Source organism: Zosterops lateralis (assembly GCF_965231275.1).
Source record: "Zosterops lateralis genome assembly, chromosome: 4".
Taxonomy (NCBI): domain Eukaryota; kingdom Metazoa; phylum Chordata; class Aves; order Passeriformes; family Zosteropidae; genus Zosterops; species Zosterops lateralis.
This window is the reverse complement of record NC_139765.1, coordinates 36,351,098-36,376,068: the sequence shown is the minus strand read 5'-3', so window position 1 is coordinate 36,376,068 and position 24,971 is coordinate 36,351,098. Positions and strand designations below refer to the sequence as shown.

Here is a 24,971-nt window from a genome sequence, read left to right as displayed (position 1 = left end):
TCATTTTCATTATACATTTCATTATAAAAATAAGATACTGTCATCAAATCCCCAGCCTCAAAACGCTAATCTCCCTTTACCAAGAAAATAGCACATCCAGGAGTGCAGCTACCCTTGGAAAATCAATACCAGTACCAAAGAGAGAGCTAATCATGCTGGCCTTACATTTGCTAAAAGTCCAGGCTAAAGTGATGTCAATAGCAACACTTTCTGTCTTTTGAACAGGAGACTGCACAAATTTAATTGCAGTTTGCTACAAGTGAAAACATACCCAAACATAAGAGCATTAGCTCTTAAAATTATGTTCTATATTGATAATAGCACCATCTGTTATTTGAGGACTCTGAATGTGAATGGTTAAGACCTTTCTTCCTCATTTTTTTTAAAAGATATATTACTTTAAAACTCAAGGCTCTCCTGCTCTTTACAACTTTTTCTGGTTTAGATAGGTAAGTTCTCCCTCATCTTCCCAACACGTTCAAATGCACTATTTACTAGTCACAAAATTCCTGTAAGTGAAGAAACAGGCACTTAAGTACATACCCCTTAAGTACACTTAAGTAAACAGCTAAGTAGGCACTTAGTAGACTCAGGTTAGACTGAATCTAATAATGAGTGAGGTTAATGACTTATCAGCATTCCTTGGTCATAAAGTCTAGACTGGATATTTAAACAGGAGATGAAACCTTAGCACAGTCCTTTCAGTGGTTTGTCACTCTCAAATCACTTTGTCAAATCTGTTTAAGGATTCAGGTTTTGTATTCTTTACATCTAACTTGCATATTTTGCTCAGAGTTAAAGTAAAAAATAAAACAAACCGACCAACCCAAGGACTAATACAGTTCATTAACACAACTATAAAAATGTTAACATTCACAGTTATTTTGGTCTTAATATTTTTCACATGTATACATTCAATCATACTGTGTTATTATTAGGTTTTTCTAATCACAAGTGCAGGGCAAATTGTACAACAACCAACTGACATTCAAGTAATCCTACCCTGAGAAAATCTGTTATTCTGAAACTGCAAAAATCCATTTTTTTCACTAATCCCACTCCAACATACAAAATAAAAAGCAAGAGGCTGCACTGAAGGATTTGACAGATTGGAACCAAGGAAGCAGTTGCTCTCACAGCTGCAAAAGTTTATCATTTTCACCACAGATTTACTCAGGGTGCATTACATTCATGCAAATGAAATGCTTACCCCAGATAAGTGCTAGACATCTTACTTAAAACCATAAATAAAGAACCCCTGGGGACTTCAAAAGAATCTGTTTGCATCTCCTCACAGAAATAAAGAGAGTCTTCCAAATTAAAATCACATGCCCACAAGGCTGTGTGAAGGACAGAATCTGAATTCATATCAGTACTGAAGGAACAATTCAGTAAAAGGATTTCTGTACCAAGGGTGATTTTGAAGAAGATGGCTAACAGAACCAGTGGGTGAATAGATAGTGGGGAAGTAAAAAATGGGTGACATTTTAACGTGCTCCTCTTGCCAGGTTAAGAGCTTGTTCTCTTGTAATTCATTCACGGTCCGAGGACAATCTGCCCACCCTTGCAAAGAGTGGAATTAGTCAGGGCTGGTACTAGAGATTTCCAGTCTCCTCTGCACAGAGCTGGCACTTCTGGTCTGGTTGCCTTCATGTTTCTTCCATGCCACAGGGTCTCCAAGACTTCCAGGAGTTTTGAAAAATGCCTCATGATGAGCAGGACGAATACTCTTGGGAGTGAGAGGAGCTGATGAAGGCTATTTGTGAAAAAAACCCAACCAAAACCCCAAAAAACAAAACAGACACAAAACAAACAAACACAAAAAACAAACAAAGTGATTTAGCAAAGTTTTCTCAAAGCCTACACACAAGCAGATAAACAGAGGACAGCTGGGAGACATTAATCCCTGTAGTCTGCTACACACCCTTTCAGAAGCTCCACATGAGAAGCTATGGGCTTTGCCCCTGCTTTTTTTTCTGGTACTGGATGTCAGTACATCACTGCTGGAAGATGAAAGCCTTTATCCCATTTCCAACTTGAATTTCTTCATGATTAGTTCATACTCATTTGTTCTTATGCCAATCTTGTCCCTTGGCTTATATGGCTTTTTCTCTTCTGTGATGTTTTACTCACTTTTGTTATTTGTTATCATCAAGAGAAATCAAAAATTAGTCTTCTAAATCCTGACCACTTCTAAGTGCCACTCTATTGTAACTTCCAGTGTTAGTATCTGTAATCAGACTGGCTGCCCACCAGTCTCTTATTACAGCCTTTTTCTAAGCTCAAAGAATGTTTATAACGCTTCCAAATGTTCAATCCATTTGTCACTGAATTAGGCAATTGGCAAACAAATCACAAATTTACAAATCTAAGTTGAATTAGTGCCAAAATGTCACTGCTAATAGTTGTAAAGACCCAGGTAACACACTGTAGCACGACTGTTTAATGTCACTCTTATTTCAGATAAATGAGTCCTCCTTCACATTTGAATTTCTGATTTTTTTGACCAAAAGTCTGGTTCTGTGGTAGAGTTTAAAAAATATCTTTATACAAAAAGATGAACAATCCCACAAGAATAATTGTTTTTACTCAGCTCTGATGCTGCTATTACTTCTCTACTACATAGTGAAGAGAGATCAGAACAGGGCTGAAGGGATAACCCAGGACACTACCACCTGAAAAAGTGCTGCAGCCAGCTGACTCCTGAATTGTGACACATAATCCTCCTGTCCTCTAATGTTTTTCTGTAGCCATTGGATAGCATGCAATAGCACTGTCAGATGGGGAGAAAAACTTTTGATTGCTGGGAGATTTTAGAATTTCTGTAAGAGTTATAAAACCACTTCACTGTTCTAAAAGGACTAAATGTGCTGTGCTGGGTTATGTATTCAAACACCCTGTGCTACTGCTAAGATGGACACACACAGGCCAAGTGGAAGACCCCAGCTCTCAGCAGTGACACAGAGGCACCAGCCTGGGGCACACGCTGCCATCAGGCACCTGGCACAGCTCTTGCGTCCCCACTCCTGTTCACCTTTCCCCCTTACCTGCTGCAGCTTCAGAAGGGTCACTGGGTGTCCCATACACACAGGGGAGTCCAGCTTAACAGCACTGCAAGATCTTGTAAGCACAGGACTCAGGTGCAGAGCAGGGTGAGGCGGCTGCTGTGGCTCCACCGCAGGGGCAGGTGACACCTTGGGGGTGACAACGGCCGTGGTGCTTATGAACACGGGGGTGGTTGATGCCAGGCTGGACACACTGAAATTTGTGGAGGCAGCAGCTTGGAAGGAGCCCTCAGGAGCCGGGGAAAGAGGACTGGTGAATGAGGGAGAACAGACGAGAGGGAAGGAAGCCAAGGCTGCTGATGGCACCATGACACAGGGTACACTTAGAGAAGGCATCTGGTTTGCAGCCAGGCTGATGGCACCGGGGGCTTGGTTTGCAGAGAACAGGAAATTAAAACTGCTTAATCCTAAACCAAAAAGAGAAAAAACAAAGCATTAATAAACCTAGAAAAGGGGATTAAACTACTATAACATCATCTACAATAGGAAAAAGTTGTGACAATAAAGTCTGCCTAGGAAGTAAACTATGACAAAAATAATAAAAAATAAGGAAGAAAACTGTCACAATCCCCTAGCTCTTCTGTCCAGCTCTCTTTCCTAATCTGCCTCCATTTTCTCCCCTATTCCTTGTCTATTTACTGTACCTGCATCCATTTACTTAAGTCATATGAAGTACCAGCCACACCCCCCTTGCTGTTTTCTGCTTCTAACTTCAATTACAAGCAACATCCTGGCTAAAACCCCTTTTTTTTTCACTAACTGGACCACCCTCTGCTATATGCAAACATATACATTACTTTTAATGAGGAAAAAACAACCCAGATAAATCAAACCCAACAAATGGGAGACACCCACAAGGATATATCACAGAGGCATCAATGTTGCTGAGAACAGCTGAACTGCTGTGTTGAAGTAGAATCTGCTCTGGCTCCTGTTTGTCTGAACTTCTAAAACACCAAGATCAGTATTTTTAAACTGAGCATCTCCAACATAAGTGAAGTGCCATAGACCCCACTCTGTCACAAGTGAATCAAAGACTACAGCAGCAGTCATGGAAATGTGCTACACGTGCTATTCCCACAAAGCAGCCATCCACTGCACACAAACACAGGCACCAAACATGGTGGACATGAAATTCCATTGCAGGATTTTCAGCTGCTTCCTCTAGACCCCCACAGTGTCATGTAAGCAAGGCTGGCTACATTCCCAGTGCCTTGGGTTTCAGGGGTTATACTGATAATGCATGTTACAAGACAGTATAAAGTTAGAAGGTGATGAAATTCATATACTCAGGGGATGCTGCTGTTCTATACTGGCCAGCTTACTGCCAAATCTAGACTTCCAGCTCCTTTGAGTTTTAATGCAGTATAAGTGTCTTTTTTTTGCTGCACATAATTCAGGCATGCAAACGCCACACTGTTCAATGCTATTAATGTTTGGGAACCTCAGAAAAATACTACTTTTCAGAGGAGCAACAGTTCACATTGAGTCAAGAAATTTCAGAGTTACTAAGCTACTACAGAGACCTGCTGTCAGGGCTTTTTATGCCAAATATTCAGCTATTTGTAGGAATCAGTATTTCCTCAGTGAACAGACACAGGGGGTTGGGTCTATATCTCATGGCTGTCCTTACCAGCAGTAGGCTGAACATACAGATACTGTGGTTGGAAAGGTTGATTGGCATTTTCTTTAGAGATGTGCTCATTTCCTGGAGGAGGTTCATCAGGGTCTTTGTTCTGAGATTGTTTTTCTTGCTCCTGACTAGACTCCTTGTTTGCCACCTCTGGAGCAGCAGGACTTGCAAGGTCAAAACGATCCATTTCTAGATGTACAGCAGCTGAACAGCCACTTCCTGGGGAAGATTCTGCCTTGGGTGACTCAGAAGGCTTCTAAGCAAAAACAAAAATGGAAATGAAGATTCCAAAGTGAAATAAAACAATGCAATACCTCTCATGCACCTTCCTCATACACCTGTGCAAAGGAGCAGCACAAACCTGATTAGCAAATCACCAAGTTAAAAAATTTGTTTGAAGGTTTCAAGAGCCATATTAGTGATGCCTAAACCCTGTGCCCTTCGCTGAAGTTCACATTCAGTACTTGGAGACACTACATAAGAAATACCTGACCTCTGGGACTTTTATTGATAAGGAAAAACACTTGTTTCAAATGGTTTATATTCAATATTCAAATGGCTTACATTACATGGTCTTGAGCCTGACCCCTCTTTTCAGTATTTAAGTAAATTCTGAGATAACTATGCATCACCTTCATCATCATCATCTTTCCCTCAGCAGCCTGCTGTGGGCAATGCTGGACCTCAGAGAGAGAGAGATTCAGGGTGCAGAGTAGGGGGAAAGAACAAATCACATTTGCTCTAGCTCAGTGCAGTAAGCAATGCTGTTGCTGTCTGGGAAAGCCCAAACTAAAGGTGAAGATGAGAAGCAATAATTACATTGATTCCTTCCCCTCTGACCCATTGTTTTGCTGAAGAAAATGATCAGAACGCTAATTCCAAAGAACAGCTGGGCATCACATCACTATGCAAAGCAATCCAAGTCCATTTTCCCCTGGTAGTGTGAAAACATCTTCCAGTTTATGCTTATACTTCCTGACACAGCCCACCTGAAAGTTTATTAACATGTGGGAGGCAGCATTTTTATCTCTCAAGAGCAATGTACTGAATTTATCCTTCTGAAAACACTGTCTTAGGCAAAAGTCTTTCCTTACTATAGGAAAGCCTAAGTGATAATGAAATTCACTTTACCTTGGGTGCTACAAGTGAGAGGGGCAGGAAACTCTGCTCCAACGTCTGCTTTTTGGCCACTGGCTCTTCATCATCTACAGGTGCAGAGGGCGAGGAGCACTTGTGGGAGCTGCGTTTTTGGCAGACAGTGGGAGGGACGGCAGCCTGAGCTTCTGCACTCCTGTTCCCCAGGTCTCCTGCTGCGGGCAGGAGCTCGCTCAAGTTATTTTCCTGAAGACCACCACACAACATAAAAAGGGATGAAGATGGGAAGCACAGGAAGGGTTGGTTGGGAACCAGGGTAGGTTTTCCATTTTCTGTTTTGGAGGCTGCTGGTGTGGAAGGCTGCGAAGCCTGGCTGCTGATGCCAATTGGTAGTGAGAAGCTTGGCACATCTGCCTGAACCACAGGGAAAACTGCCTGAGGCAAAGGGTTAACACAAAAATCAGAGTCCCCAGGAACTGGAAGAAGGGACAAAGGTAAGGTCATGTTGGAGTTCTTTGCTGAATTTAGTATCGTTTCAGTGTCACAAGCTTCATTCCTAAAAAAAAAAACAAACAAACAAAAAAAAACAGTAATGAAAAGAGGAAAAACATTTATTCCAAAATGAAACCCCTATTTTATCCTTACAAGCAAAGGGATACATGTCTGGACATAAATGTGGAAAAATTCCACCCCCAAACAACAATTTTTACACAATTTTTAGTTTAGAAGAAGGGTGTCTTTTTATCATTTCTAATTACACAGAAGCAGATTTCTCGGGTTTTTGGTGGACTAATAATGCTTTTGGCTGCCCTTGACTAGTCAATCATTCACAAATGAATTCAAATTAGAATAGGTGTAGAGAAGACAGATGAGAGACAGATGTCCTTCTATGGAATCATAATTTGGTCAGCCTATCCTTTGAGCAGACAACAGCTCAAAGGATGCAGGAATGACCTATATAAACACATATGACAGAAAGAACTACTGAAGCAAAACACCAACACTGGCATGAGTACAGGTGGGTGTAAAATGACCATAGAAAAGAAAGCCATGCTGACATCTATCAGTATTAAAATTGGAATAACGAAATTTTATAACCATTTTTTTATCTCAGTCTCATCAATGGAATCTATTCTCAAACTAAGCATGACAAGCACAAAGCTGCAACCAGACAAGAGTTAAGACCAACCTACCCAGTATCTTCCTCTATTTTCTGCCTGCAGACAGCTGCTAGATTTATCATTTTGGAACAATTTTCATCTGAATTCACAACAGAGGCTGAAAGAACAGAGAGGCATTCAATAAATCACAGATAGTTTTACCAAGCATATTTTGATACTGGCCAGATAAAATAATTGCTATAATTTTTCAGTCCTGACACATTTTTATAACTTCCACTAATCACCTAGAGCCAGAACCTGCAAGACACTCAGAACTCTCAAGTCCCACTGGAGACATGTTCAACATCATCATTTCCTATAAGAGGGAACTGTGAAAAGCCCTGTAATTACTTTATCTCTTTATCTTTTTTAACAACTATCCATTAGATTATTACAGTAAATTTCACTATATTAGAAACCATAAAATAAAGCAGGCATTTTGTGGCTAAAGATTTCTTTTTAATCAAGTTTGCACAGAAGAAACTGTAGTACAGTTGCAGTTAGTACAGAAAAAAAACCCATTTACCTACAGAAAATAAACTGCAGATCCAATTGCAGTATGGCCCAGATTCACTTCATGTAACTTAAGGCATTTGACTGGAGGTTCTAAACCAGAAGTTTCATTATCACATGGACAGTAGAAATATAGGTACCTCCCAGGAGTAATTCACATATTTAATTATGCTGATTCACCCAATCAGGTGCCTTAAATTTGTGCATGCCCTCATTTGGGCAGCTCCAATGGGATAGAAAAGAACATGCTTAATTAGTAGTTACCTTGCTTCTCTTGATGTGGGCTGCTAGGCTCAGAACTGACCTTCCTTCTGTTTGCTTCACAAGGCTGTGCACTGTTAAATGAAGCATGACGTGTAAACCTTTGCTTTCCAGTAGCACTGGTCTGGTACTGGACACAGGCTCCTCTCTGTGTCCCTGGCAGAGGATCTGATGTTGGGCTATGCCCTTTCAGCTCACCTGTAGGGACACAATATTGTACGGCCATCCTTCAGGTAACACAGCTCATCATTTCGGCTTCTGCCATGTTACTAAACTTGGCATTAAGGGCAGAGCCAACCTCTATATTATCTCAAATCACATAACACTGAAACAAACCTAGAACTCAGTAAGCACCAGTAGACAAGGTAAGGGCCTCCTTCCTATCCATTCTATAGCAGCTGCAGCAGCTACATTCTAGTGTGCTAGACAGGAGGAGAAAGGGTACTAAGATAGTATTTACATTATCCTTCACTTTTACTTGTTCCTAGCACTCTCCTGATGCAAATATCACAGCCAAAGGGCCTTTGTTCTGGCTTCTAGCCAAGGAACATCAGCCTGCAGAGATGCTCTGTCCCACCACCTTGTTCTTTGCAGACAAATGTTTTATAAAAGGGGCCATATGCAAGAAACAGCCCTGCTCTACCTTAGTGCGTCCCCTTACAAAGAAAATAATTCACTGTGTAATTATTATGGAATTACCAAAATTTTGCAACCCAGAAGAGCTGTGGGCCCAGATTTGAAGATGTCAGTGCTATCTGCTATTGCTCTACAATTCATACAGGTATGCATACAGTTATCTAAGTCAGTGTAAAAGTACATACAAGACACAGTATCCTTCAACATCCCTCCACAGATCCAGATATTGGGCGCAAAGTCTAACAAGGGCAAATGTTGAGCTGGCAGCAGTTCTTTACACACAGAAGGCAACCTTTTACCACTTGGGAAGGGACTGTCAAAGCAAAAAGAATATAACGCAAGCTCCACAAGTTACCAGTCTTTTCAGGGAATTCCACAGGTCCAATCCACTTGAAAGCTGGTTTGCGTCCTCGTTCCTCTGTGACATGGACTTTCTTGATCAAGTCTAGGCTGGTGAGAACGTTGGCGATGTCATACAGTCTTCGTACCTTTGCTAACAAGAAAAGGCAGAAGTAGATAAAAGAGTCATGTTTACAATGCATACAAGACACATTTATGAGCTAATTTCATTCCAGACTCTCACCACAGCTTTCATAGATGAGGTGGGCAAAATCAAGTTGGCATGGACTTAGGCCACCTCCTGTGAAGCCTGCTATGCCAGCTCCCCCCTGATTGTCTCTGCTAATTTACATCTTAGCTGCTCAGATTTAAACTCACTTTCCTCATTTTGATGGAAATAGGTTAGGAAGTGATTGCATCATCAACTTGCCCAGAAAAGGCAACTACCTCCACCTGGGTAAAGAGAAGTTGGGGACAAGAAGCACAACAGTGCACAGCTGATCACAAGAGGACACATTTTTTAAAATGTAACACTCTCAGAAAAAACTCTGTGACTCTAGTAAATAACATCTTTGAGCTGACTAGGTTACCCACATATTCTCCAGCTAAACTCCTCACATTTCTTATAGCTGGGGTAGAATTTCAAGACTGAAGTGCAAGAACTTTATTTTAAAAGTACTTTAAAGACTTGAGAGTCTTTATCTCACAAGATTTATTTACTAATGCTAAGTTTTCCCTTATCCAAAGGATTGAAGTACTAATCCTCACTAACTGAAAGCAAACTCTGCCATACAGCTGTAAAAGATTTCTGAGGTAGAAAGGAGAAGGAATATATTTCTTCAGAGAGAAAATTAATTCCATTAAATTACACAACATGTTTCAGTTCTGAAAAAACATTCAGAGGAGTACAGGAAACAGGGTTTAAGTATGAAAAAAAAAAATCAACAAGAAGAACAACATATTTTCTTCTTTATTCTGAAGCTGAACTTGGGAGATAATTGTCAAAATGACTCTTCCCCACACCAAGCTCTGTTTTCACAAATAGGCATTTGCAATGAAAAAAACCCCAGAACATATTCCAGGAAAAGATGCACAAATTGCTTTTGCTATTACATACTGGTGTCTGTTTGGTGTCAGTCCAAACATGCCCCACTTTCTTTACCCACTGACCAAATGATTTGCCCCTCATTAGCCATCTTACTTTTAAATTTGCTGTGGTCCACTGTATCCTGGGTTTCTTCTATCAGTATCTTTGCTGCGATGTCCAGAGTGACTATCTTGGTCTTGGAAACAAGGAACAGCATGACAAACTTCTGGCTCATAATCCTCAATGACTTGTCCTTTCTGCTGTTTGCAGATGCTGTGTTACAAATAATACCCAAGCTTCTTAGCATATGTCATCCATCACAGCCAGAAAACTAGTAAGAAGGTTTCTCACATACAAAATAAGTAATGTATTTTCTTGCCAGAAAGCAGAAATTTATTGAAAGGCAGCAAATAACAGATTATTGCAGACAGGAGTCTCTCTTCAAATGGCAACAATAATTCAAACTTGCAGAATTAGCTTTTAGAAATTCCAAAGCTGATTCTATGTTATGTTACGCAGTTTTGTGCCACTATAATTTTGTTACTCTAATGGACTTCATAACTTAAAACCATTATGTGGTTATATGGGCAGTGTGCAAAGACTGGACAAATGAAGATGGTGCTTTCTGTCAGGATAAAGCATTTACTGTCAGACACAGGTGGGGAAAGAACTGGATTGTCCAGCAGAACTTCCTGCCAGTCTGCAGGAAAGAAAGAAAAATCTGTCTTGAGATCTATGTTAGGGACAGAATAGAAGGAATAATTCTGTAGCTTCTGTGGTGAACTTTTTGCACCTTTTTGCAAAGGATAACTTTTCATTATTTAATTTAAAAGCAAAACAAGGGAAAAAGTGACATAGTAGACTGGAGAAAGACATGTGAGTCTGTGTATCATCACACATTTAGTAATCATCTTACCAGAGCTGCAATCCTGCTCTGAAAAGTCCAGTAATGGTCTGTCTTGAGATTCTGGAGTAGTTTCCTTTTTCCGTTTTTCAAATTTGTACTCCAAGTCCTGCTCCTTGTGCTGTGAGGTCATTAACTCTCCATACTGCAGCTCTCCTGCCTCCTGAAGCATTTTCAGAGTTTGGCTGAGGTTGTGCCTGCCATGCCAGCAGTACTGGTTCTTGGCCACACGGCTGACCAAGTGCAATGACTCCAGGACGTTCACAATATCGTAAATTCGTCTCCGCTCAACTCCTGTTTGGGAAGACATAGATGCTCATTTTAGTTCAGCAGAAGCAACAGAACAGGTTGTTCTCTAATAGACATTTTCAATGTTCATGTGGGCACATTCTATAAGATACATCTATATTTGCACACTGAAAATCTGACTTAACCATAGCCAGCTTCCAGCCCAGCCATGGCTTCAGCTTAATGCACGTACACTATCTTTAGAACTGATTGCAGTCTGCCAGTCTCATTCACTCAGACCTACCCAAATTGCCACAGGGTGTTCAGAGCACTTGGCCCTTCCTTACACAGAGCTTCAGCACTCAGACACATACCTGTACACAAGCCCGTGTGTAACAGATGGCAGAAAAGGGTCTGTCACAGCACAGAGATGAAAGCCTCTCGTACAAGAACCAGGGGCAGTGCAGTCCACCACTTGCACTTACAGTGACACAATTACTTTTACTTGCTAAGCAAGTACCAAGTAAAGGGGCATCAAAAGCTTCACAAGGTGCAGAATGGTGTAGAATGAGATCTACTGCTCCCAAACAACAGAAATGAATCATCAGTGCTGGCTGGGTCTACACCTATAGAAATTTGTGAAATATGTCCAACTTGAGTTCAGCCTGACTGATGTGAGCAAGGTTGGGAACTGAATATGAACAGGTTGGTGGCAATGCTCACTGTCCTAAGTGCTTGTGTCCAGTGCTGTTTGAAGCATGGCTGTTATATGTAACACAATGTACTATATGCTGGTGGCAGCATCTGCACCAAAAATCTTCTGACAGTTAACATCAGGTGAGCAGAACAAGTGCCAGTTAGGGTGAAAGGTTTTGAAAACTTCTCTGTGGGAGGCAAGGCCATAATGTACCTTTTTACCCATCTGAAGAATAGGAGTAATACCAGCCTCAAACACATATTGGGTAAAAAAATTAACGGGCATTTCCAACTGTGTGAAGAATTTGGAGCGAAACATAATTCAGAAAAACCAGAGTTCTACACTTATTCTGGCATCTGCCAGACACTAGCAGTACAGCCCCCTTGGTGGCCTTCCACATGTATTCCGTGAACAAAGCAATATACAATTGTAGCAAAAACTGTATCAGAGACACCATTTGTTACATGGAGAGCAGCAACATCAGCAGGGGTAATTTTGTGGTCACTGAAGCAAGTGGATACAAGCAAGGAAGGAAAAACCAAATGGAGAAGGACAACCAAAACCTTCCCCTTTCCGGGAGCTAAAATTTCCAAAAGCAAGTTTAGAAGAAAGTTTCTGTTTTTCAGAAAAGCAAAGTAATGCCACTCCCAACACAGAGTAAAGCACTATTCATGTTCAGCTGTACAAGGTTGGAGCATCAGCATCTCATGCAAACACATAATCAAGTAACTGCAGAATCTAAAAGAAAAATTAATTTTAAAAATAATTTATCTATTTACCTGATCTGTAGTCTATCCTATTTCCAATTCACTCTACCAATGCAAATAAATGGGTATTTCAAGGCCTTTCTTAACAGAGTCACAGAAGACATCATTCTTCTGTTCCTTTTCTTCCCAAAAGAGACAAATTTTATTTTTGCAACAACTTTTCTGTTAATACCCGAGTCTTAAATGTAGATACAAGATTTATTTAGTTTCAGTCTAATTTTGTAAAGCCCTTCCTAGCTAAGAAACAACCTCTCCAAGGACAATATTTTTGTATTAATGTGTCCTGGCTAAGTCCTCTCTCCCAAGTTTTATTACTTCTTGCAGATACTTCATTAATCTTCTAACTAAAACCAAACTTAACAGAAGAATTAGCAAATGGGCTACTCAAAACTTTCTCACCACCTCAATACAAGACATTTTCTCATGGTGCTCTTGCAGTTCTCCCAGTACCTTCCCATCATGAGGTGATATTTAAAGCTAAGGTAACCTTGATGAACCATGAGATCTAGGAAGGCATGATGTCAAACATGTTTAAAGTCAGGGAGTAAACACAACTGTTCTCCTGCACATAGCAGTTGGCAATCATTCCCCCTAATGTTTCATTTTGACAGAATTTGTTGTCTGTAAGTCCTCCTTCAGAGGGTTTGTAAATCCTAACTCCTTCAGTGTTCAACAAATTGAATATTTAAGAAAACAACAGAGTTGGTAAACAGCTGGAAGCAAGATCTGTCTGGTAAAAAGAGCAGAAAGTCAGAAAGAAAATTTCAAAATGGTAGTGCTACCAAACAACAAAGACACTAAAGAATATTAGGCATTTCCAACTCTTGATTAGTATGATTAGAAGAGCATCTAGACCCTGGGGAAGGCAGATCTTGAATGTAGTCTGTTAGAATATGATCTTTGGAAGGCCCACCTCTTAGGTTACCCCAGGTGATCAGTTACCCCAGTTTCACAAGTATACATACCAAGAATTGAAGCCACTTCATCCAAAGAAATGGTAGTTTTCTCTGTTGACAATGGATAATTTGGATAGCGAGCTAGAAACTTTTGGCACAAGAGTCCTAAGCTTTTCTGTTTTCTGCTGGGTCTCTGCTTTTCAAATTCATCAACCGTGCTGTCATCTACTATATCATACTGTTAAAAAATAAATGTTAACCCTTTAGTGCAGAGCTTTTAAAAGCAAGACATAGTCAAGTGAAGCATATTTCAGATGTTACCAGTATTTAAGATTAGATTTTCTAATTAAAAAAAACCATGGACTCCTTGAAAGCACAGAGCACTTGGATAACACAATTGCAAGCTCTTCTTATTTTATCACACAAGATACCTACAGAAAAACTCTTATCTGTGCAATCATGAAATAGTGGTCATGCATAAGGAAAAAACCAGTAAGATCAACACTCAAGCCTAGCAGATGCTAAGATTATACCTGGGAAGAGTATTTCTTCTGGAAAGAAGGAAGAATATGCTCTCAAACATTTCTGGATCTAATGAAACAGGAGATGCAGAAGTCATCAAGAAGTTCCTGCAATATCTCTTTTCGCTGACTTTCACAGTGTCTCTATCACTTTAAGAAAATAGTGATTGGGAAGGGGTGGGGACACTTTGATCAGAAACTATAAAAGGTGCTACTCAGTCTTTGAACCTTAAGCTTAGTCAAGATGTTAGCTTAAGTAATTCTGTAGGATGGCCTGAATGTGGTCTTTCTGACCCTGCAGTGGGGAAAGAATAGAAGCTACCAAAACCCTGGTGGCAAGAATGTCAGTAGAGGTACGTTTATAACAAAGTGAGAATGATGTAGGATTATTTTGCACTGGTAACTCTGGGGTTTTCTTCTGTCTTATAAAAAGGAAAAGAAGTCTTGCAAAGAAAAGCTGAAGGTGGTGGTAGCTGTTGAAACCCATGTTTCCTTGCTTATGTGATCTTAAACTGTCCTTTGCTAGTTGCAACTAAGTAAATTTGTGGCAGGATAGAGCTCTGATAGAACTGAGTTTTATATGATATGGAAGTAGCACTATTCTTACTCTTAAAATTCTATTTCTTTTGTATGTTACCTTTCTAAGTAGAGAAAATTATTAAATGTAAGTTTTATTAACTAGAAAATACTTGAATTCTTTATAGTAGCCACCCCAAAAATGCTGTGTGATCTTAGAAGGCTTGGAGTGGTTGGTAATGAACTAACCTTAAACATTAACTATTTTTTACCTACTGGACTCTATGTTAGGAACGATCTTTAGAGAACTGTTTTGTTATGACTATGAAAACTTCAGAATTTTCTACACTACTGTTGCTACTGAAATTGCGGTAAAAACTACACTTCTAGAGTGATCTGTACCTATGAAATGATGCTTCTCAGCAGGAGGACCCAGAACTATTTTCCTGTTGCTGAAATCACCAGGGAAGGATATCCTATAAGAAATAAACCAGGAGAGGAAAAGCAGTGGTTGGAACAAAAAAAAAAGAAAAAGCATGAAGGAAGAAAACTGTAATGATGCTTACTACACTCTGATGTCATCCTCTCCAGGGACAGACTTCCTAAAGCGAGGACAGGGATCAACCCCTGCATCACCTGAGTCATGTGAAGTAGAAATCTTAATGCATGACCTTGCTTTCTGACCACTACTTTGGGGGCTGGGGTGAAAAGTGGGAAGAAAAGGTTTTGGTGGACCACTTTTGAGGACAATTGCAGATGAGGTATAAGATCTGGAAAGTACGTTCTCTTACTGTCAAATTTACTTTTGAAAATGACATTTGTTTAAAGGAGATCTGGAAATTTTCTTTCTAATGCGGTTCAAAAGTACTTCAGGTGGGGAAAATCACATTTATGCTCTACATCCTTCACTGTCCTTTTAAGAAATATTCAGGCTCTTGAGGGGATCCCAGGTCAATTACTACTAAGACAGTAACTTTTCATGTCTCAAAGTCCTACTGCTCAGCCAGTTCTGTGTAGGCAACTGTCCTTGGGAATGTCTTACGATTCTGCATCTTTCCACAGGGAGCAAAGAACCAGATGGAAGAAAACTGAGGAGCAACTTAAAGAAGGTCAGAATCCTAAATGAATATAAGATAATGGTGTTCTGAGTCTCACCTGTAATGAATCAGGTGTGTCACTCTGCTCACTATTTTCTATGGGTCTGAAGAGCTCTTTCTTCTTTTCCCTGTCCCTCATGTCAGGACTAGCAGCACTAACAAGAATCTTCAGGTTAGCAGTAGGAGTCCAGGGATCAGGCTGAGGTCTGTCAACGATCTTAACAGGTGTAATTGGACTTCTTTCCGGTGTGCAGCCTTTTTGCTTCGATAAATCAATTGGTTCATTCTTAATGGGAGTCTTTGGGGCCATCCTGGATCGATCAAATATGTTTTCCTATTAAAAACAAAGTTCTTTAGACAGGAGGAAAAAACCATTCCATCAATCAATTTCATGATTCTTACGAAGTTAATTTTTCTGACCTGTGCCTTGGCACTCATAGCTATATTTAACACAGTTCTTCTGCCTGTGTTGGGAATGTTAAAATATTCTACATGCTGCTGTACTGGAGGATGTGTATTTGAGATACTGCCTTGAAATACAGAACCTGAGGTCAACCAGTCCAACCTGTGGCCATTAGGCTTTTAAACTCTGACTGTTATTACAAGAAAGCATTGCCCACAAACATAAATCACCAGATCCCAGGGAAACTGACATCATGCACTGGCCACATTACACTTGGCAAGAAAGCAGAGTCCTGTTTGAAAGGTTCCAGGTTAAAAGCCATGCTGGGGATGCAGCTCAAACTCACAAAATGTCAAACTAAAGGGATATAACCTCATGTGCGAGCAAGGCAAGTTTTGCATCTGCATTCTCTGCTGCTCAAAGCAACCAAGAAAATCTCCATAACTGTTCCTTGACTACAGCTAAGAGCTGCTAAGAGGAAAAGTCTAATTCATCAGTTAATTTTTATCATTTCCTGAATGAAGCTCATCTCCTTCCAGTCCCTAGCTGCCATCAAACTTTTTTCATATTATATCTGTGGATCCCTTCCTCTTACTGCAGGAATTATTGCTACATATGAATTCACTTCAAGGGACCAAGTGAAGGGAGTATTATTGATCCTCAATATAATGTATTTTATTTTGTGCTGCAAGAAATCCAATTCAGAAACTGAATAAAAGCCTGAGGCAAAATTTTAATTTATACTGGATTACTACACAATTCCTGTGCCAAGTTAGTCCTGGTGGTTCTTACCTTTTGAACCATGAGTCTCTACAAGAGCCCTCTCCACCTTACCACAGGGTAGCCATTGAGATACTTGAGATCACTGAGTGAGTTTCGCTCAGGCGAAAGCTCAATGGTGTGCAGTACCAGAGTGCAATCACTCCGCTTACTGACAAGGGTGGCATGACCCAGGCTTCTTACACTGGGTTACTTCTTTATCTCAAGGGTAGCGCTGGACATCCCAGCGCCCCGAGTGCTCGCAGGTAAGATGCTGCTGTACAGACCAGCAGGGCAGAGCGGGTCCGATGGGCAGCGCCTCAAACTCTGCCCGCGGGACTCACAGAAGCGCCGAGCCCGACCCCGGCCCCCCTCCAGCCCCCGGGTGGCGGCCCTGCCCTGGCGGGGCTGGGGCTCCGCGGCGCCCACCGCTCTCGCCGTCCGCCCTCCCTCCCTCCCTCTCCCCCCGCACCAGCCCGGGGCTCCCGCTCACCTTCTGGGCCAGCTCGGCACGGCCCCGCCGCCCCGGCCGGGCGCTGGCCAGGTCCCGCAGCGCCAGGACGCTCACCTCCATCTGCAAAGCGAGAAGGCGCTTTTAGCCCGGCTCTTAAGAGGAGCCGCTCCCGTCCCCGGAGGGAGGCGCGGGGAGCGCGGCTGCTCGGGGCTGCGTTCCCGGGGCGGGAGGGCAGGCAGGCCGGAGGGAAGGCAGAGCGGGGCAGAGCGGGGCGGGCGGCTCGGCGGGCTCCGCGCCCTCACCTCGGCCGGGGCCGGGGCGCGCGGGGGGCGCGCGGCTCTGCCGCTCCCGCCAGGCGCCCTCAGACATCGCTTTACAATCCGGCCAATCAGGCGCGGCCTCCGGGGAGCCCCGGCCGCGCCGCCGGCCAATCAGCGCGCGGGCGGGCGGCGCGCGGCATCGGGCGCGCGGGACGGGGCTCCCGCCCGCGCGGAGCCGTTTCGCTCCTTTTCTTGGCGCTCCCGCCTTCCCCCGCCCGCGCCCTTCCCGCCGCCGCCGCGCCGGGCGGGAAAGGCCGGCCGTGCCCTGCCCGGAGAGCCGCCCGCCTCTGGAGAGCCGCCCGCCCCTGGAGTGCCGCCCGCCTCTCTCCCGGAGCCGCCGCCGCCCTTAAACCTGGGAGGGGGAGAAGGGCTGAGCCAGCGGGAGCCGCCGGCCCGTAGGAAAGGCCCCGCGGGTCCGCGCCGGGGCAGCGCCGCCCGGGGCGGGGGTCGGGCGGCTCACGGGCCCGGACAGCGTTATGGTCCCTCTCCGCCTCATCCCCTGGAGCGAGTCCGCTGCCGGGAAGGCAGAGCCAGCAGGCGCCATGGGAAGCCGCCGGGACTTTTCGCTTTTCCCCAAGACTCTGTTCTGTCGTTTCCCCTTCTTTGGTACCTCATTCCGTCCCGAGATAAAGGAAGAGCTGGGAGGGAGCCTTGTCCACAGTTAACAAATCGAGTCCCGGCAGCCTGTGAGCGGGGCAGTGATGAGATTCCAGTTGTACCTGTTGAGACTGTGCAGACGCAATGTCGCCAGAAAACAAACAAACAAACACACAAAACCCCAACAACAAAAACCCAAACAAACAAACTAAAGGAACGGTCAAGATCATAGCTTTATGGAATGCAGAATACTTCAGTCATGAAAGTAATTGCTCTAAGCTTGAGACCCTTTCTGGAGAATTCTGCTCTGTGCAGTGCAATTGAATTTGTTTTTTGAAACGTATTTAATGTTTTTTGTATTTGAGATTTTTTTTAGTTGTGGTAACAGCAGACGTGCTGCTGCATTATTCCTGTCTTGTTTTGTTGTGGGAGGACTTCCCTCTGGAATAGCTCATGAGCTAGTAAATAGTTGCCACAGAAGAAAAAATCCAAGACACAGTTCTGATAATTTATAAAAATATCTGCTTAGTAATTTTTGAGGAATAGAAAAATTTTCGGTAAGAATGTAGACACCAGATGGATATTGTCTCTTGCATTAATTATAATTTATTAATTTTTAAAATACTCTGATTTTTTTTTCTTTTCAGCAAGTTCCAGTACACTGCAGCTTGCTGAAGAGAATGAAATATAAATTCTTAGAGAACCTCCTTTTATTAAAAAACATTGGAAAATGGCCTACACAAAAAAGCTCTTTGTGCTTTTAAAACCTTCCTATTTTTAAAAGGAACATTATTTCCATAACTGCAAAGTCTGTCTCTCAGTACGTATTTGCAGATGTGTAGAGAGAAACATTTCTAAGGAGTGAACTATTACTGCTGCTCTCACTCCTAGGAACCCTGTAACTCTGAAAATAGACTCATTAAAATCATAAGAAATGCAGAGTCATGGAAAATCTAAGCAGAATCTCATGTCACGGACTGACAAGCCCAGGCATGATTTCTAGACCAAAGGAAAGAAGTTGAGAAGAGTGTGGTAGTGAGAAACTGCTTGTGTGCTGCGGCCTCAGTGACAGGAAATTGCCATCTGTCCCTTTTAGTCGTCTACTTAATCTGAAGTGATGCAGAAATATACATTCTCAGCCCTTTATCTTAGATCTGTCACAGGCATTTGTGCATCCCATGCCAATTAATAACATCTATTGTAATGTATTACCTGTGGAAGTTTAATAGGTCTAACTGCATTTGCAGCTCTAACATAGAGACTCCCTTCCTAAGACCTTAATGGTGGTTAGGAACTTACTATTTAAGTCACTTGCTGAAATACCATGGAATGTGCATGTAGAAGTTCATTTGATCACCGTGATTGCTTCTGGCCTTAGCAATCTGGTCATTTATAAGCCATTGATTGGAATATCTGTAGGTTGGCACGAGACTCGGGAGGCCTAAGTCTCAATACCTGTCAGCATCATTACAGGCTATGCAGGCAATGGGGCACTTTCCACTTGGGATGTTTCTGATTTATTATACCATAATACTGCTACTGGAATGGACCTTATTTGGCCTTATTTGACCTTCAAGACTTGTGACTTCTTACAGGTTAAGGATGCCTCTGAATATAAATGAAAGTCATCAAGGGAGAACAAATTTGGGTCAGATTTGACATCTTCATTTAATGTTGCTGTCGTTTTACACTCACAGTATTCCTGGCAGCAGGGCAGGGTACTGCTTGAAGGAGGCTGGCTGAAATCTGCTGGGCTAAATTCAGCCCCAGAAGGTGTGGAGCTCAGCGTGTGGATGAGAAGTGAAAAGCAGAGCTGGAGGGAGAGGGGCTTCACTCCTGTGCTTAAGGGAGGCGCTAGAGCCCACTTTGGCACTGAGTAGAGTAAGGGGTGTGAGTGAGTCACATACATAGACTAAAGTGGGAGGAGTGAGACATAGCACCAGGTGGGCAGCTGTGGGAGCTGCACTGGGTGTGAAGGGACACTGTGTGCTGGTTTAGTCTGAGGAAATGATTTTTATTTAGACTGGAGAAGTGCTTTCCATGGGAGGTATTGACAGTGATTTGGATTCCTCTGTACAATGATTCTTCTGTAATATGGAAATAAGAATGTTCAGGATTGACATATTAAACTGTTACACAATGTGATGAATATATATAACAAAAATATACTTTGCTATTTGTTATGTATTTTTATATAGAACATTGTGGGAACTGACAGTGGTCAGAACATGGATTCTTAGGCTCCAGGCAGTGCCTTGAAGCCTGTGGGAAAGCCAAGGACAAAACTCTCATTCTGGCCTGGGAAATCATGAGGAGGAATCCCTATAAACAATCCCTATGAACAATCCTGACGCCTGGTGTTTTTCCAACTTGTTTACTGGTAGAGATGTTTACAAAAAAGTGGTGCCCTAAAGAACCAATCCTATACATTGTACTGAAACACTGTATAAAAGAATCTGTCTTTCAATAAACTTTGCTACAAGCTCTCTGAAGAAGTCGGAGCTCTACATGTTGTTACATGAGCTGTCCTGAATCCTAACAATAAAACATACTAAGCAATGCTAATCTTTTCCATAAGATGAATATACAATGTTGTACGGCATTTAATAAGCAATTTCTTTGTGCAGTGAAATAAACAAAACCCCAAAATCTCTAATAGTGAAATGCAAATTTTAACTGGTAAACAAGTTATGAGTTAATCAGATCAAAACTATGACACTGCATTTCCTTGCTTGGCTATTGCAGCTGAAAGAAGGTTGCTGATTATCAGATAAGATTAATTGTTGCAGCCATCATATATCATAGCATCTTCCAAGATGATTTTTATATCTATTTTGATATGCACTAGTAATCTGCTACAGCTGGCAGGAATAAGTTAACAAATTGACAACTAAATTTACACACAAGTGCCTGCTCTTGAATGATTTTGTTATATAACTTTTTTACAGGACCAAAAACCACTATCTGATTATTTAAGATTTTGAATGAATTGTACATGGACTAAGATAGAAAGCCAATACCCTTGACAGATGAGATGGATAAAAACAAACATCAATGCATTTTACAGCACTTTTCATCTCAGAATAGGAAATTATTTTTAAGATGTTTAAACCTGTATGACTTCTTGTAATACAAAAAATATGATGGACCAAAGACCCCGTAGTTCCTCTATTCTCTCTTTTTCTTGGCTGCCTTTTCCTATGAGCTCAGTTGTGATGGAAAATTATATTTCTCCATCTGTTTTGGCTGATATTTGAAATTTCAGATCAAAAGCTGGGAGAGACGAAGAGACAGATCCAATTATGAGCTTTTACTTCCATTAAAAGCCAGACTGAGTCACCCAATTGCTGAGCCATCAGGGAGTCTGTGTATACCAGCCTTCTCACCAGTGAAGGTAGTGGTGTGCCTAGTGTCTGTTGATGATGGTTTCCCAAAATGATGCTGACTTAGGTATCATCTTTTCCCTGGGGCAGCCTGGAAATTTCTACCCTTCAAGAACCTCAGGCTGCCCTGATCTAGGCATGTTCTGCACCATCCATGACAATTTGACATTCAAGAACAGCTGGAGGAGATTGGATTAAGAGTGATTCTATGGACATGTGACAGCAGGGCTGGGAGTGGGACCTGGGCCCAGTAAAACCCATCTCCCTCTGTGCTGTGGGGTCACTTGCTGTTGAAGTTTGCATTCACTGTAATACAGAATCCCAGGTCTGACAGGAGGGCAGGGAGGGTTCACAAATAGATCACAGGTGAGTGGCTCACTTAGTGACATGGGAGATGTGCATGTTAGAAAGCATTCCACTAGAGGAAGGCATTGGATGAGTTTCCCATTTTCTGCCTGCTGTAGTTGCTTAATGTTCCATCAGTATCAAGGCTTTGTCCCTTGGCTCTGTCTTATCTATAAAAAGAGTAGGTGATTTCCCTGGACTCACATCAAGGAAGGCACCAATGATGTTTAACCTCAGGTTACAGGTTCATAGAAGGGTCTTTGGTATTTTCCATTGCCTAATTCAGGTGCAGCCCTGCTCAGAATTGCCGATTCACACAAGGCAGCTGACTTTTTGCCTAGTGGGTAGTGTAAGCAAGTGCTCCAGTTGGTTTGAAAAATCCCTTCTAGGAGCTAAGGAACTGGCATGGCCATGCCTCGATCCCTTTATGGGTCTGATGTCAAGTAACCTGATGAAGGTCACATAAGGGAGCAGGTAGCTTGCTAAATCACACAGCCCTTGAATCAGCATTGCATTGCACCTGAAAATCACTTCCAGCAGCTGCTGTTTAAAAACCTGAATCCTTCACAAAGGATTGCTCTTGTAGCATTGCACTCCCATTATTTTGTTCATAATTAAATTGCTGTTTGTTTGCATACTGAAATTAATGATCAGCTCTATGTAAAGTTCCAATTTCATTACTCTTCTCTAAGTTGGATACAGTTTGCTTAATGTCCCGTACCACAACCCTTCTCTTCTAGGGCTCAGGTAGATAATTTTGCATTAAAGAGAAGTAAACAGTCAATGTGTTTACTGCAAAACTGTTCTAATATTATTAAAATTATTACTGAAATAATACATGGTGACTCTAGAAAGCCACCTTGATAGTTGAAACCCTGTCTTCCTGCACACTGTGTATAGTATCTTCATCCTGGATAGCCCTTGATCTAAAAGGAAAGGATCTATGGATGTCTTTCATCTGGTTGCTGTAGCAGAGAGAAGCTGTGCAAACTGTGTCTTGTCAGATTACCTTTAGTGAAAAGTGTTTAACTACCTCTGCGTAGCTTGTTTTGACTCAGATGAATCAGGACCTCATAGCATAGGATGCTATTCAGACATGAGACCACACATCTACACAGCTGCAATCTTCATTGATTCAAATTAAAGTCTAGAGTTCTTTGTTTCTTTTGTGAAATATCAAGAAAGCACCAACAGCAAAGCATTCCTGCCTCAAATTCACAGGAAAAGATTTCTTGTTCCATAAAACTGTCAGTAGTTTAACATAAAATGGGATGCATTCTGTGTTGTAAATATTCAGAACTGTTCTCTAGGGATTCTTTGTGGTTATTTTGTTGTGCAGAATGGTACAGCAGTGCTAGTTTCGTCCATGGACCTGCCACCTTGGAAATTTAACTATTGAACTGGTACTGAAATAGAATGCCAGGTATCTTCTAGCAGATGAAAAGTTTTCCTTCCTGATTTCCTGTCTAAAAACAGGACAACTGCTTTCCTTAATAATTTAAAAGTTTCTCTTGAGACCAAACATGGAAAATAAAAATTTGGAAAATAGGGTCTTACCTGAAAATTTCTGTCATAAATGTTTTAACAGAAGTCTCAATATGACCCTAGTGATGTGCTATCCAGGGAATTTTGTAAAACTGTTTACAGTTAGTGATAAAATCTATTCATGAAATATCCTCCAATGGAGAAACAAAATCAACAGATGGACAGGCATAATAGAAGAAAGAAAGTCCCATCTTTGTTCAATTTTTAGCACACAAGTCCTGGCAAGGACTGCCATAAACACTCCTAACTCATTTAATTTCTCTGCCCTGTATTCTTTGATATGATATGATATGATTGTTCCTAGATTATAAAGCCAGAGGGACCATTAGATCATCTGGTTTGACCTCATGTGTGTTGCAGGCCATTAAAATTGTATTCATTACCCTTGTATTGATTCTAAGGACTTCTGCTTAGCTAAAGCTTGTGTTCCGGAGAAGCATGTAGTATTGATCTGAAGACAACAAAAGACTTCATATCCATCATTTCCACTATTATTAGTTTAAATATTATCCCATTGCCCCTATTAATTTTTCTTCCTTATTTCTAATTGGATTTTTTCTGACTTAAGTTTCAAGCCATTAGTTCCTATTATGCTTTCCTACCTTAAACTGCAAAGACTTTCAAGTATTGCTTTATCCCATGGCAATAATAAGCAGGTCACCTCTTGCTCATTTCAACAGACTTCCCTTCTAAAAAAAAGCTATTTTTTGTTTTTCTGGTGCAGATCATCTTGTGTGCCATCGTACAGCACATACAGGGCCAGCAGGGGGTCTGGGTCAGGCCCAGCCAGAATGGGTGTATGAAAGGCAGGTCCTGGTTACTCAACTTGATCTCATTGTATGACAAATTAGCCCACATAGTGGATGAGGAAGTAGAAGGTTGTTTATGTTGTCTACCTGGACTTTAGTGAATCATCTGACACCGTTTCCTGTGGCATTCTCCTGGAGGATAGGGCTTCCCATGGTTTGGACAGGTGCACTGTTTGCTGGGTAAAGAAACTGGCTGGTTGGCCAAGCTCAGGGAGTGGCAGCAAATGGAGATACATCCAGCTGGTGTGCTGTCACCGGTAGCATTCCCCAGGCCTCAGTGTTGGGATCAGTTCTATTTAATATTTCTATTGATGATCTGGTTGGGGGGATCAAGTGTACGCTCAGTAAGCTGGCAGACAGCACTTATTTGGGTGGGAGTGTTGATCTGCTGGAGGTGAGGAGGGCTCTGCAGAGAGATCTTGACAGGTAGGATCCATGGGCTGAAGCCAATTTTATGAAGTTCAACAAGGCCAAATCTCAGCTCCTGCCCTTGGGTAGCAACAACTCCATGTAGTGCTACAGGCTGGGGACAAAGTAGCTAGAAAATGGCCTGGTGGAAAAGGAGCTGAGGGTGCTGATTAACAGCAGCTGAACATGAGCCAGCTGTGCTCTGGTGGCCAAGAGGGCCAATGGCATCCTGGCCTGGATCAGCAATAGTGTGGCCAGCAGGAGCAGGGCAGGGATTGTCCCCTTGTACACGGCACTGGTGAAGCCACACTTTGAGTCCGGTGTCCAGTTGTGGCCCCGTCGCTCCAAAAAAGACATGGTGGGGCTGGAGCATGTCCAGAGAAGGGCAATGCAGATGGTCAAGGGTCTGGAGCACAAGTCCCGTGAGGAGTAGCTGAGGGAGCTGGGGTTGTTATTCTTGGAGGAAGGAGGCTCAGGGGGGCTCTTTATCATTCTTCTCATAAAGCAGTCCTTATCTCCTATGTAACAACCCT

The 24,971-nt window shown here is 42.1% G+C and overlaps 2 protein-coding genes across 2 annotated transcripts in view; both read right to left on the bottom strand.

Moving 5' to 3' along the window:
• OSBPL8 (oxysterol binding protein like 8) overlaps window positions 1-24,971 on the bottom strand; it is a 396,216-nt gene that overhangs the window by 270,753 nt on the left and 100,492 nt on the right. The gene's annotated exons all lie outside the window — the stretch shown is intronic.
• E2F7 (E2F transcription factor 7) lies at window positions 1,580-17,151 on the bottom strand (the record flags this gene model as incomplete). The annotated part of the gene is made up of 12 exons (XM_083858723.1): window positions 1,580-1,756; window positions 3,048-3,472; window positions 4,699-4,954; window positions 5,830-6,349; window positions 6,987-7,071; window positions 7,731-7,925; window positions 8,719-8,856; window positions 9,904-10,062; window positions 10,706-10,987; window positions 13,351-13,519; window positions 15,474-15,749; window positions 17,071-17,151. 12 exons carry the CDS (start codon window positions 17,149-17,151, stop codon window positions 1,580-1,582), a joined length of 2,763 nt encoding a protein of 920 aa, XP_083714849.1.